The 15,920-nt window shown below is 38.0% G+C and overlaps 1 protein-coding gene across 1 annotated transcript; it reads left to right on the forward strand.

The window, feature by feature from the left end:
* The first annotated feature begins 208 nt into the window (after positions 1-208).
* Positions 209-854, forward strand: LOC144716468 (proline-rich family protein). Its single transcript, XM_078591578.1, has one exon. It carries the CDS (start codon positions 274-276, stop codon positions 799-801), a length of 528 nt encoding a protein of 175 aa, XP_078447704.1. The 5' UTR covers positions 209-273; the 3' UTR covers positions 802-854.
* Positions 855-15,920: the final 15,066 nt, after the last annotated feature.

A 15,920-nucleotide genomic window follows, 5' to 3' on the forward strand; every position in this document is an offset into this window, starting at 1 on the left:
CCCAATTGGCTAAACGTCACGTACTCACGTGTGGAGGAATTCACGGACACTGCCAGCAGCCTCCTGCGGGAGGTCTTTCACGTGTTACCTCCCCTTCTCTCTCTCTCTCTCTCTCTCTCTCTCTCTCTCTCTCTCTCTCTCTCTCTCTCTCTCTCTCTCTCTCTCTCTCTCCCTATTCTCTACTCTCTCTTTCTATTCTTTATTCTCTATTCTCTATTCTCTATTCTCTATTCGTCTATTTCTTCATTTTATCGGCGGGGGAGGGGGAGGGAGATGATCTGCTACGTGGGGAAGGCAACGAAGATCTTCCTGGGAGTGCTGGCGGCGCTGACGGTATTCGGTCTGATTCTGGGCTTCGGAGTTCTCCGCCAGACCCACCAACAAAGCAAGAACCCAGCCAAATGCGAAGAAGAGACATGCAACAAGGAGCCTAAGCCCGTCTACCCCGCCCCTCTACTCGGCTTTACTCCTCCCCCACAGTCTACTCTCACCGACCCTTCGCCAGTTATCGCAAGTCCTCCGCCACCGCCAGCGAGTGTTGTTCTTCCTACGCCAGTTATCGTCAGTCCTCCGCCTCCGCCGGCGAGTGTTGTTCTTCCTTCGCCAGTTATCGTCAGTCCTCCGCCGCTGACGCCGCCGGGAAGTGTTGTTATTCCTCCGCCGCTGCCGCCTCCGCCTCCGCCTGAGATAGCGAGTCCTGTGGGGGCTGCGCCGCCCCCTGCTTCTACTGCTCCTCCTCCTCTCTCCGCCATTGTTGCTGCTGCGGTAGCTCTTGCTCCTGGGCCTTCTTTTGAGCCCTGACATTGGTTTTTTGTCTGTATCTCTCTCTCTCTTGGAATCCCCTCTTCTCCTTCTTCTCCTTCTTCTTCTCCTTCTTCTTCTTCTTCTTTCTTCTTCTTCTTCTAGTTCTAGAATTACCTATGTTCTGCTTTATCTACCTTTTTCTCATTCTCGAGAAGAAACTTTTCTTTTTTACCTCCTCTAGTTTAGTTCTCCCCTTACTTGTATAAGCCTTTTGTTCTTATTTTACCTTGTTTCTCTATAAAATTATACTTGTTTAGGTTTGCTATTGAGATTGTTCCCTCCATTCTTTTATCCTATTCAGCTCTCACTCCTGGAATGCCCTATTCTTCTTCTCCTTCTTCTAGAATTTGCTGCGTTATGCTTTTATCTACCTTATCACCCGCTGAACTCTCTTTCTCGAGAAGATATTTTATTTTTTCACCTCCGCTAGTTTAGTTCTCCCCCCACTTCTTGAATCCTTTTTGTTCTTATTTCTCATTGTTTTTCTAAAAACCTTTTCTAGCTAAGGTTTGTTATTCAGATTACTCTCTCCTTACTTTAACCCTATTCAGCACTCACTCCTGGAATGACCTCTTGTTCTCCCTCTTCTTCTTCTCGAATTACCTGTGTTCTGCTTTTATCTACCTTATCACCCACTAAACACTCTTTCTCGAGACTATCTTTTCTTTTTACCTCCTCTCGGTTAGTTGCCCGTCACTTCTATAAGGCTTTTCGGAGTTTCTCCGTAAGTCTATTCTAATTTAGGTTTGCTATTCAGACTGTTCCCTCCTTTCTTTTACCTTATTCAGCACTCACTCCTGGCATGCCCTCTTCTTCTTCTTCTAGAATTAGCTGCGTCCTGCTTTTTTCTACATTATTTTCCCCTGAACTCTCTTTCTCGATAATATCTTTTATTTTTTACCCCCACTAATTTAGTTCTTCCCTCACTTCTAGAAGCCTTTTATTCTTCTTTTTCATGGTTTTCCTATAAACCTCTTCTAGGTTAGGTTTGCTATTCAGATTGTTCACTCCTTTCTTTTACCCTATTCAGCTCTCACTCCTGGGATGACATCTTCTTCTTCCTCTTTTAGAATTATCTGTGTTTTTCTTTTATCTACCTTATCATCCACTGAACTCTCTTTCTCGAAAAGATTCTCTTCTTTCTTACCTCCTCAATTTTAGTTCTCTCCTCCCTGTTATAAGCTTTTTGTTCTAATTTTTCTTAGTTTTTTACAAACCTATTCTAGTTTAGCTTTGCTATTCGGATAGTTCACTCATTTCATCTACCCTATTCAGCTCTCACTCCTGGCATGACCTCCTCTTCTTCTTTTTCATCTACTCCTATAATTACTTATGTTCTGTTTTTATCTACCTTATCAGCCACTTAACTTTCTTTTTCGAGAAAATCTTTTCCTTTTTACCTACTCTAGTTTAGTTCTCTCCTCCCGTTTATAAGTCTTTTGTTATTATTTTTCTTAGGTTTGTATAAACCTATTCTAGTTTATTTTGCTATGCGGATTCTTCCCACCTTTCTTTTAGCCTATTCAGCTCTCGCTGTCTCCGTCTCCCTAGTGGATTCCCTGATTCTGATTTTCGTTCAAATCTTGTTTTCTGTCTATACCCTCTCTTTTTCACTCTCTCTATCACAATCTAGCTTTTACTCCTCACTTCAGTCCCGGTGTCATGCTAACCCAATAGTACAGAGAGACAGCAATAAAACAATAAAACAATAAAACAAAGGGCTTCTCTGCATGAATCCCGCCTCAAATCAGACCACTACACTTCTTACAATAAAACAAAGGGCTTCTCTGCATGTTTGCTGCTTTTTTCTGAACTCTCACCGCGTTTAGATCGAACAGTTTTCTTCCAAGTGGCAATCTGACAGTGTATATCTTATTACTACGAGAGTTCAGAGCCTTTATTTGTAAGCGACCTTTAGGACTGACCATTCACCCAACAGAAACGAGATTTAAGAGTACGGCATTGATTGATGAATAGTAAAACAAAGAAAAATATTAGCAAATTTAGATGGATGAAGGGAAAACTATAGTTATCCATTATGATCTACTTCTTAAGCTTTAAATTTAACTGCCTTGGGCAAAATTCACTCTCTCTACTCTCCATTTTTGGTATTCAAAATACATTGATCTTTTCGAATGTGTCCATGTTTATTCTTAGACTCAATAATTTCCTTAGGGAAACACTAAGGTATTGGTTTATGCCAATTTAAAGGCCTTATTTCCTCTTTTTTTCCCATTTATTGGAGTTTTTCTTTCAAATTTCTTCTTTGAACAAGGAGTCGCTCTCACTTATCTCTTTCTTGGTTCTAAGAGTTTTCTCTTGACTCTGATGATGTGTCAACATCATGAGGATGAGAATTCTACTTGCATTCATTTTTAGGTCATCCTCATGATTTTCATGGGTGTGTTCACATCCAAATATGTTTCTGCAATTTCTTATTCCCAACAAGTGGTACCAGAGCTACATCTAAAGGCCTAAAAAATGTGGACTTCTATTATTTCTCAATATGATGTTCATAAACTGAGCAGTTTGGTAAAATTTAAGTCTGTGGAGAAAATGGTGAAAGACATATTGATTGAAGATGTTGTTACTGAGGCATTAGGTGGTTCAAAACCTGAGGGTATGTGATAAACCAAAATTTGGCTCAAAATATGGCATTTAATGGTTCTGATTCATGCAACAATAATTATTAATTTTTCTTCAATAGATGGTACAGGTTGATGTAACACGACTATGCCGGGATTTGACGACTCGTGTTAGAGGGGCATGCTGGGCGCACGGTAGAGGGGCGCAACGGCATGTGCGGATGGGCGCAGCGGCCGTGCAGAGAGGGGCGCACTGGGCGCATGGCAGAGGTACGCGGAGGGCGCGCCACAGGTGATGGGGCGTGGTGGCGAGCTACAGAGGGGTGCGGGGGGCGCACGGCTGAGGGCGCGGCAGTGCACGGCAAAGGGCTTGGAGGTCGCGCAGCTGAGGGGCGCGGCGGCGCGTGGTAGTGGGCTTGGCGGGCGACTTCCTCCAGATCCAAGATTACTCCAAGAAGATACGTCTTGGGCAGTTCTTGAATCAAGAAACCAAGAAAAAGCGTCTCTACGTACCGATTCTCCGAAGAGGATGACAACGACAATCCACGAACAACTATGTCGTGGGGAAGGGTGGTTCCACACACACGATCTTACACGATCAATTCTATCTACCAACTAGGAAAGAAAAGAACAAGGTAACTAAAATTCAATCTTCAAATTCCAATTTTCAATTCTGTCTTCCTCTTGGGCATGCTGGCCTTTATATAGGGACAAAGGCATGCCCAATCTCTCTTCAGTGGACGAAGCCCCAAACACGAGTAGGCTCATCCGAAATTCGAAAGAAATTACTTTTAAAGAAAATATCAGAAAATATGTGATCCTGCAGACGTGTCGTCAAGCTGAGTATTTGAACGATGTGTTGCGCATGTCCACTCGAGCTACTCGGCGGGGTTGCTGGTGTCTTCCTTGGTTGATGGAGAGATGGTCCCCCATCACAGGTTGAATCCACAAGAGCACATAATGAGAGAGTAACTTTTGGTCAATATTTATTTTTTAAAGAAGTTCTAGAGACATTTTAGTAGTTTTTGGATTTTGATATCCTTTAGAAAGAAAATTAACCGTAATGAAACAAAAGTAGTTAAAATAACGATGAAATAGGTTAAATAAAATATTTATTTTATTAGTATATATCATTAGTATTTTTAGGAAATTTTAGTATTTTTATATCAGGAAAAGCATTGAAATATATTCAAATACCTTTGTCCAGTGTTCCGACGGGAAAATTTGCATGTGTTGATGGTGGCTGGCCTACATTTGCAGTTACAGAGTTCAACCAGGTAGTAGGATGTGGTAGTGATGGATGATGGGAAAAAAACTGTTGTAACCTTTGCTACACGAGGAATTGTTTTGCATGGTTTGATGCATTGGAATGCTTGAAATTAGGCCACCTACTATAATTTTTAATGAGAGAAAATTTTCAATTACTTCATACAAGAGATTATAAAAACCCTATTGTCACTTCCCCTAATGGCCAAGTGGTATCTTTTTCCAAGAATTGTGATCAAACTTGGGCTGACTCCCTCAAGCTTTTGAAACAATAATGATCAAATAAATTTGATGGACTAGACTTCCAAAAACAAGTTGGGAGAATAAATCAAAGATGGCATATGATGTCTAGATATATGAGTTTGAATAGGATTTCCCTAAGTCTCCAAGCCTTTAAATTTAATACTGAGGGGTTTCAGGCTAAGGTTACTTCATTTCATACCTTCAAAAATGTGTGTTCCTTCATATATTTAATAATGAACTTTTCAAATTCAATTTATGGTTAGTTCCATCATTATTTCCTTTATTAAATCCATTTATGTAACTGACATCTTGACTAGAAATCTTTTTATGATCTGGGCCATAGTAATGGCTTCTCTTTTCTTTTTATTTGCATCCAAAATTTATCATTTTATTTATTTAATACATTTATCTTGTATAAATTTCCATGAGAATGTGACAGAAATCTACTTGAGTTTAAGGAGTTTAGTGGGATAAGTCTCTGAAATCAATTAAATATAAAAAAATAATAACTTATGAACATAAATATTTTTGTGGCCGAATTTGATGCTATCAATCATCATGGATGTCAGTTGGATTTGAATGTAATTGAAGACAGTGATAAAATCCAAAGTTATGGTTTTAATTCATTGTGGGTATTTTTTAGATTACTCAATAAACCTGCACACACTTAGTAATTTTTGGTAGTGATGAGTACAGATCATCTCCATAGGAATGGTGACTCAGGATTTAATATTATTAATAATGAAATTATTGCGATGAGTTGATATACATAATAAATATGAAATCAGGTGGCGAGAAAATGTGAAGCAAGATAATGATATTAAGATGATGCTAGTAGTTAGTAGATAATGGTAATTACAATTTGAGAAGATTGAGGGAATGTGAGGATGAAATGATAATGACACCAAGAATGATGTGCGCAAGGTAGAGAACAAGTCTTATAAATAAATGATGAGTAAGTTAAAGATAAGACGACGATGTGAAGGCTGTAAGTAATGATTTAGAGAGTGTATGGACGTGATGTGATGGCAATACATGGTAGTGAAATTAATCTAAGTTAATGATAATGTTGAGAAAGAAAAATCTAAGGCAATTCTACTTACTGTAGATCTTTATGTTTTGTATCTTCTATGTTTCTTCTTCCCACTTACCCAGGACACCAAGATTAGACTTCACAAATTTCAATAAGTCACTATCTTTCAATCAGCCCACAAGTGTAGAAAGCAAGTTTAAGGATGAATTTGATAGTGAACCCCACCTCTATTTGTATATCAGAGGTATGGTTGGAAAGAGGGTATGAAGATGAAGCATCGCTGAAAATTTCAGCTCAATTGGACTAGTGTATTATCAGATATCAAGCTTTGAATTTGGAGAAATCATAGCCACCTGTTTTTCTCCCCTCATCATTAGTGTTTTTTGGGTTCACTGCCTTGGTTCGTCCATGGAAAGCAAGATTCCATCAATGCTGAAGCGTGTTGATCGATTCATAATCGATCTTTAAAATCAAACATTGAGTGTAGATTGTGCGAAACTCGTTCCACCCTTGACTTTGCTGCTCTTAGATCACTCTGAAGCCGTTCACGCGTCCGACCTCTAGAAGTATTTAATGATCACTTGTCGCTTGGATCTCCACGTCGTCTTCTTTAACTCTTCTTAAGAATTGTGAAAATATTCTCACCATGAAGATAATCTCCTTGGATGAGTGGAGACGAGAGTAGAGAAAGGGAGGGCCTCTCAAATCTGGCTGGCCGTGGTGTTTGAAATGAGTGACCTTTCCCTATTTGTATTTTACTTAAGTTTTTTTCAAAAACCTTACAAAGTAAAATATATCCACCATGTATGTGTGTGACCCTCTAGGCCCATGTATCATTCTAGTTAAAAACTTTACTTGCCCAATAACATTTGTTGGCCAACCTTATTAATTAAATATATCATCAAATAGATCAATTAAATAAGGATTGATTTAACCCAATCGATAGGTTAAGTTTTCAGCCCATGGAGTGCCAAGCTACAAATCGTGATCCCGTCTTGACCACTCAATCATCTTCGTAAGCGTCTAACTCCATCTGATCTCCGTGAGCTTCATTAGAGGCTCGTAAGTCGTAGTCAAAATGTAGTCATCCACTCATGAGATGTCCTTGTTGTCTCAGGTCAGTGGATCACTTATACAACCGTGACCTGAATGAACCTGATTGATGTTTAGGTATAATACTATTCAGGGATTTGTACAGAACAATTCATTGAAATCTTTCTCCAAAGAGCACCCGCCATCTATCCTTAGTGTCGCCACATTAATAGCCAAATGATCAGCTATATCCTTATTTTGATTTAAAGCATCTACTAGATTCATGAGCTTTTTCTATATTCTTTTCTTTTAGGATTTTTATGCTCCTAAGGTTTTGGAACATCCCAAAAATTATCCAGCTGACAGCTGATGTCCACCCTACCTCATATTGTGCCATAAATGGATATTTCTTGGGTACTTAGTTCACGCTACCCAAACTAAAAATGGTGGCGCACACGACCACTCACCATCACCGGACGTTACACCACTACCACAAGAGACATCCCATGTTATGAATAGTCGCCAACGCCAACTTCAGACCCAAGATCCCAGCGTCATTTAAAATTAGATTTAAATTTTTACAGTTATTTAAAGTTTTCTCTTCCCTCCAAGGCCTATAAATAGGCCAATGCTGTACTGAACTTCTCGGTAATTTTTCTTTGGAATTGAAGTTTCATCTTCTAAAAGAAATTGCACTAGTCTCGTCTCCGCCACCGCCGCTGCCGCCGTTGAGAGGAGGCCTCCCTACTTGCAGCCATTATTAGAGCGCCTGCGGCCTGCAACTGCCGCCCTTGTGACCTCCGCTTGCCATCGCCACCCAAGCAAACTGCGCACCAACAACCGCCCGTGTGCCCTCGCAACCGCAGCCACCATGCGCGTGCGGCCCATGCCGCCACTGTGCACACCCATATCCCATGCCGCTACTGCCCGTAGCCACAGCCCACGCGGCCACTATAGATAGCTGCCGCCCATGGGGCCACCACGTGCAAACACCACCCACACAGTCACTACACAGATCCACGGCCTGTGTGGCCATTGCACACATCCACTGCCCGCATGTCCACCGCACCGGGCCTCCGCCTGCACCGCCACTATGTGTAGTCGTCACCCACAAGGTCACTAAACGGAGCCACCGCCTGCACCACATTCTGCACCGATCTGCTTCAGAACCCTTGCCCGACATATGTGCGTCCCGCTTATCGCGTCCGACCTGTCAAACCGCACATCATCTGCTCTCGCCACCAAATAGCTCCACAACCTCCAGCATCGCCCTCTAGTGCTATGCCAATGCTGACGGTCCGCCCTTCCCTCTTTGGTGATCCACATTATTTTATCCAGTATTTTCTCGCGTGTTTTTCCACTGCCGTGGGACTTGGTAGAATATGTTAATTGAATAGGATTGAACCTTCTCGTAATTGCCCGTTTGAGATTTTGGATATGGAGATTTTTTTTCACCCCGATGGTTGTAATACAGTCCTCCCACCCTCGACCGAGGAAAGGGGCTGCACCATCAACATTTTTGCCAAATTAAAATGTTCGAAGTTGATCGTGTTGATTTGTAGTCTGTTTTATCCATCCCTAGTTGATTTAGCCTATCCTGGCTGCATGAGTCTTAGTCACTCGCATCAAAAAATATGTTATCTTTTTTTTGTGATGATAAGGTGAGAAAATATCAACTTATCTCATCCATCATTTCAATAAAGAAATATCTTCTCTTTTTATGTTATGTCTCACGTTTTTGTTTTAAATGTCCCAGCAACGCATATATAGTGATAAAGAATGCTTCTCCAGTTTTAACATAAAAACAAAAAAACTAAAGCAAACATATAATAGCAAAGTCTGAATTGTATTTAAGTATCCCGTATTGGTTCTATACATGATTCATAATTAGATAGCTTCTCTGGTCCTTTACAAGGGGCGGGCTAAAACTTCAGAAATGAGAAATATGAAAATATTATTAACACTTGATGTTACCAGAAATCCACATGAAATATCATACTTGAAAACAACTCTAATGAACTCATTGAATTGTGGGGAAATTGGTTTTCCACCCAAAAGAGACACTAGATGCACCATATACAATCATGGCTCTCACAGAAGTGTTCATGGGTCTCTCCTAAAGTTTGGTGCAGAATTCTAATTTGGATTGATTATTAGAAGGGAAATGTTCTAGAAATAGATACAAATATAATCTTTTTCCATAAAATTAACATAAAAAATACGGATATTTTTTGAGAAACAAGATGCATTATAATCCAGATCTAAATAAAAAATCCTCCATAAGTCAGTATTGTATGAACCAGTATTGGTTCAATAATTACTATGGTAGTCATTTCAACATGTAAAGAATACAGATATATCCACAATTCAGAATTTATTGATGGTATATAAACATTTAAGAATAGCTACAATTTGTACAACTTGATGCTATTCACTTGATGATAAATAAAAAGGAAATCAGAATTTTACCTGACTATAGCTAAAGTAGAATATTGAACACCTCCAAGGCAATTTGATCAACACATCATATAGAGCATTGTGTTCTGAGAATGTGCAAATTAGCCCGAATATCTAAACAGTATGAAATCTTTTTGGGTGTTTGAACATCAAAATTCCTGCGAGGAAGCTGCAAATCTTCACAGGTGTGGGTGCTCCAAATGGGTGTTCCACGAGGCTCACCTGAAGCTGAAAATCTTGGTTAATTGATTCTTATAGGAAGATTGGTAATCTCGTTTGAGTTTTCTCATTTGTTTCCCTCTTACATAGCATGCTGTTCGAGCTAGAGTTCTGTGGTGACCATAAAATTTTAGAGACATTGGGTAAAAATTTTGTTAAAAAACCAATGGAGGTCAATCTGAAGCAATTTATTCTGATAAATGTTTTTTTTTGTCATTGATCTGAATCAAGCAGGCTGATCATCTTATGATCAACATAGTTTCCACCAGTTATTAAGCTATGGATAAGATTCAATAAAATTCCAATTAGAATCAGACATCTGAGTATGGTTTTCATATGATGTGACATCTGATCAGATTCTAAAATGTTGATCCAATTCAAACATGATCCGATTCTGATTAGGTTGGATATATTGGTGACAATATTTTTAGTATAGCTTTCTTATACTGATAGTTTTGAGAGACACACAGAGAGAAAGAAAGAGGGAGAGAGAGATAGAGGAGAGAAATGTGCCCCAAGATAGGCATGTCTCATAATGCACCTATTAAACTATTGATTACAGTTGTTTTTCATCTGGGAAATCATAGTCCACATGGTATGAATCTGCATATTTTGGAAAAAAAATGGGTTGATTGAAGTTAGTATTTTAGAAGGACGAAACAAGATAAGCTATGACATGAGAAAGACTGGAATTGAGATAGATGGAGGTAGTGGAATGTAACCTTTGGGAAATCGGTGGAAATATTGAATTGTCCTCAATTTGGAAAGTTGTTAATTGTCTTTCAAAGTTGGATTCCTCTTTATCGGGAGTTTTATGACATCTCTATATACCCTGTGACGCAGGAAATATTTTGGGTATGATGTGGTTTTAAAAGGGCTAGAGACTTTTTGTAGAACCCCAAATGAACTATCTATTGCTCTTTATAAATATTTGAACTGTGATCAGCATAAATGTTGGGCATATCTGGAGTAAAAATACATACCCTGGAGATAAAACTTTGTCCTTTTAAAGATATCTTCAAGACAAATAATGTGTACAACACATTCAGAGCAGGATGTATCAGGTTCTAAGAAAGCATATTGCAATGGTAGAAGAGTCTCTTCTCTTACTATGGTTGAAATTCAGCACATGTCAGTCACAAATTTTTTGAATCGTGTGCTTTTTCACTATTGTGAGAAACTGAAATAGATAGTGTCATAAGGCAATTATTTGTCCCTCCTTTTGGATGTAGACCAATTTCCTTCTCGTACACTAAAATTGGAAGGCCTCTGATATAGCCTTTTTTTTTTGGAGCCAATGAGGAGCATACTAAATAATTAAAATGTCAATTGATGCATTGGAGGAAACAACTGAATTATCACTTGGGGATTTTGAATCTGAGTGCATGTGAACTTCAAGATGCATCATACACTCCTCTCCCAAAACATTAAAATGCATTTCTATCCTGGTGCGTTTGATATTGTTGATGATGTTGAAATGGGAATGACTCATTTTCTCCTAATGCAGAATGAAACCTCTTTGAAAATGCCTGATTAGAGTCTTATGTAAGAGAAAAGTCAAAATATCGGATCCAATAAGTGTGAATTTATATCATTCCATAAACGGAATAGAATTTGGCGAAACTAGGATTCTTGTTTAGATCATTTTCATGTGTCACATCCATTCGCTGATTGATGAGTTTTTATGATGGTGTAATAAGAATGTTGATCTGGATGCTTGAAAAGAACCCTCTAGTTGGTGATGGAATAAGATCTGGCAGTAAGGACCTGTGATGATGACATGCCAATTACAAGAAGGAATTTGATATTTTTTCAACCAGTCCATGGATGGTACTGATGACTCACTCAAAGAAACACTAAGCACAAGTAGTATTTAGTAAGCTTCAGCATCTATTCAAACTATCACCAAGAGAAATAGGAAGATATGTTCCAATCTTAAGATCTAGCAAACACTGAAGATTTTCAACAATATTTTTGGACTGTTCCATATATAAAAATTCAAGTCTTGTGGGGAGATAATCGATGGGGATAAGACTATGGAAGAAAAGTCAAAAAAGGATGTCTTGACCAGGATCCTACGTTATATGGTTGTGAGATTTGCATTCTTAAAATTATTTTATGATTATTTAAATCTGATATACGATGTATTGATGTTTAGAATTTGAAATGAATTTTTACATTGAGAAAATTTTGATTTATAAACTATCTTTAAAGCTAACCAAGACAACATCTAGTGGTGTTCAAGTTTTCCAAAAAAGTGTTGTGTGTCAGTCTGACATGTCCACTTCTAAAATAGGCTGGTGTTGTCCTTACCTTCTGCAAACAGTTCTAATGAAGTTGGAATCTTTGTGCCCAAACTTAATTTATATTTCAATGTTTTTGTTCTATATTTGGAAGATGCATCCTATTTTTTTTTAAAAAAATCATTTGTTGCTTTTGCTTCTCATGTGAAGAACAGGTTTATAACTATGTATCATTTTACTTTCTCCAAAATTCTATTGTATGTTCTGATAACATGCACATTTATGACATAAAATCATCCATTTTACATATATATTTGGCTCAAAATGACTACATTTGCATGTTATATTGAATTAAATTGATTAATTTTTCCTTTGTTGTGATTTTTTGATGTTATGACGTTTCCTGATTTTGTGTAATTTTTTCATACTTTTTCAGGTTCAAAAATCATAAGGAAATGAACTTTTAAAGGCAAAATACAATTTTCTGGATTTTGTAAATTATTTAAATGAATTTTAGATGATTTTTAGGGTTTTATTTTTTATGGGGGGTTAGTTATAATTTTCCTATCCTTCTAAGGTCGCAAGGGCATAAACACAATTTAACCATTTGTTTTGATGAAACCCCAACTCTTAAAATAGCCTTCTTCTTCCTTCTTCAATTTTTGTCTTTTGGCATTCCTTTGACTCCAGCTCACCAGCAGGAAAGGGGGAGAAGCTTAGTCCCAACCTTTGGCATTTTTAGATGCTCGAGTTTGCTCTGGAGAAGGAGATCAAGTGGAGCTCGACATTGTAGCGGATCAAGCACCACCCGGCCTAGGACTGGCATCAAAAATGGGGTTTGTGTGAGGATTCTGATGAGAGATTTGCTTGTAATCCCCTCCAAGGATAGTGTATTAGGTTTATTTTCTTTCATCTTAGTTTTGGTTTGATCTTCTCACAAAATTCTCTAAAAAAGCATCATCTCTATCATCCTTCACATCCACCCATTCCAGCTTTCTCATCTCTCCATATCACCCTCCATCCCATCATTCCACCATTCATTTATCACTATTTCTACCATAAAGAGATCTATCCTCCTTTCTACTTCCACATCCATCATCTCTCCTCTCCATTTTCATCAAAATCGTCCTTCATTCACATCACCCATAAGGTGTTCGATGAAGCTCATCTATGGGAAGTTTTCTCTGAAAAGCTAATAAAAACTGTAAAAACCTATTCCTCGCATATCAATATTACTACAGTAACTAATCTATCTTGTTTTAACCTCCTTAAATCTATAGAACACCTCTCTCACCTCTCCATTCTCTTACCTATAAGTATCTCTTCTTCTCTTTATTAGTCATCTAACCTCATTACCTAGGCTCCCTGAGGATTCGACCCTTACTTGTCTCTATACTAGTGAGGAAAATATAAATCTATTGCATGAATTCAAAACACAACAATGACATAAATCAACGCAAATTTTGAGTTCATCGTGTTCTTTCATGCATTTACGTTCATTTCATAAAACTTAAAATATATAAGATGGAACATAATATGCCCTCAGATTAGCTGGTTTTTTTGGTCAGATGTCCTTCCAACGTCTTACCCAAAGACCTCATGGAGTTTAGGAGCTTTTTTAGGTGCCCCATCATCACCTTAATCGTCTCCCCTTCACTCATCCTGAAAAGCTCAACCTCAAGGATTAAAATAGATAAACTAGTTTACTTTACCCTTGATGTACCTTCATGGACAGTACATAATTTATACCACATCTACTTAGGTGTGCTAAGAGGTGAGATCTTCTCATGTTCAGATGGGTCAATGCAACATAAGATAGTGCTCATGGCTCTAGAGTTAAGAGATAACTCCATTTCATTGACCTTATCAAGCTCTGCTCCTACCCATCGCACACTATTTTCCATAGTGCAACATTAATCCCCACAAGAAACATTCTCATCATGTTCTTACAATAAGAAAAGTTTCTTCCATCAAACAAAGAGGGTCTAAAGTCACTATCCCTAGCCATAGGATCTACTCCTAGACACCAATTATGGTTTTAATCCTAGGTAAGCTCTGATACCACTTGTTAGCTTAGGTAGCCAAGGAATAACCTAAGAGGGGGGATGAATTAGGTTCTTTATTTATATTATATTTTTATTTTTAAGTAGCCTAGGAATTTTCTACCTAAGAAATGAGGTAGGAGAAATGGGAGACACAGTTTTTTTTTTACACAGCTTAGGCTAATCCTTAATGCTGTTCGGGGGTATCTGTCCTGAGGTGATGATGTGCCCTAACCAAGTTTGTGTGAATTCCCACCAAGAAAATCACTTGGAAATAGGGCTGAATAGGGATACCAAGAAAATAGAAAAATTCAATGAAGCTTTGTCGTCCTTGCCCTCAAAGGCTTCCATGGAATGATGTTGCTTGATCTACTTCAACTTGGCCCCCAAAGCCTTCTTCTTATGGCCCCCAAAGCCTTCTTCTTATGGCCCCCAAAGCCTTCTTCTTATGGTCCCCAAAGCATTAACCTGAGTGATCACAAATATCTAGGAATAACATTATATTTGTTAATAACGTATTATCCTCAACAACACAGTATTGATGGCTACTCAAAATAGTATTCAAGATAAAGACTAATTTCAACACAAAAACTTTTATGTCAAAATTTTATTAATTCATAGATAAAGATTCATAAATATAACTATGACTTCCCTGCAGTAATACCTCCTTGTTGGTGGTCGTTCTTTCTTAAGTCCTCTTCTCCTGCATGTTTTTCTTTAGATGAAATTCTTGATTCGCGTTTGACCTTTGATGCTTAAAACTCCAATATCTTTTTCAATCTTGCCCCAAATTCAATGATTCCACCTGTAATCTCACACAAAGTGTTCAAAAATAAATAAGATAAATCTCCAGAGATCAATCTTTCAATGTCCTTTGTTTAGTGCTCGATTCCTCTGTGTCTAACTTTAAACCCCTATAACTCTTTCAAATCTCAACCAAATGATGCAATTCAAATTTCTTTGTTTTTTTATAGATGTTAGAAACAATTTATATTTAGAACAAAATATCAAAATCAGTATAACAAATATGTTAAAATTATAAAATTATCACAGGGTCGAGGATGTGTTAAGTTTGGATTCCAGCCTTCTTTTCTTTGAATCTTGAAATACCCCACACCAAAAACCATAATTCCAAGTTCTATGGACTTGTATTGATGTTAGCAGCAAATGAACTCTTCAAAGAATGCTAAAAATGGCTTGAAAATTGCTCTAGGGATTGAGAGATCTCTCTAGATAATGGACTGCGATTTTCAAAGGGGAAGGAGAAAGGGGGTTTGAAACTTGGGCTCAAAACTGCATATATGGACTTGGAAATCCAAGAGGGCATAATGGTAATCTGTCAAAAACTCAATAAATCATCAATCAATTTAGCCTTATATACTAGAAGGTAGTTATTAAGATTTTGAACATGTTATTCAACAAATCAAATGAAGAAAAATTCACACAAATACCTGAAGAGTGGTAAAAATTATGTTTATCTTCGTGTCATAAAATTACAAGTCCTAAATACAGGATTTGACTTTTCAGTGTATGGTCAAACTAATTAACCTTTTAATTTATCTGAGGCTCTTATTTTATCTTCACATACAATCAGTCAGCTACTTGACTGAGGGCCTATTGTGCTTTGATCAAAACCCATATTGAAGCATGCATCACTTTGAACATTCATCAAAACACACATTAAAAAATTGTGCTAAAAATACCCTCAAAGCTTAATCTTCATATATATCTCATGCATCCCTCAACTGGTGAGATCAATTTTAAAGGCAAAACCATGAATGTTTTGGAAGCTATGAGCTCCTTGGTTTGAACAAACTAAGAGGTCTAAAGAGGTTGGACTCAACTAGACTGGCCAGAACTTCTTTCAGAAGGTGAGTCTATTAAATCTGATCAACTATTAACGGATAATCCAATTGTGGGGGGATTTTTTTCAGGAAGATGTTGAGATTGTGAAGGACATTTAACAGTGATATTGAGAAATAGCTCACCCAGGACA

The sequence above is a fragment of the Wolffia australiana genome, chromosome 2, assembly GCF_029677425.1.
Source record: "Wolffia australiana isolate 7733 chromosome 2, ASM2967742v1".
NCBI classification, from domain to species: Eukaryota; Viridiplantae; Streptophyta; class Magnoliopsida; order Alismatales; family Araceae; genus Wolffia; species Wolffia australiana.

What these genes read in the sequence shown, in the direction of transcription:
- LOC144716468 (XM_078591578.1), top strand. Translation starts at nt 274, where the DNA reads ATGATCTGCTACGTGGGGAAGGCAACGAAGATCTTCCTGGGAGTGCTG.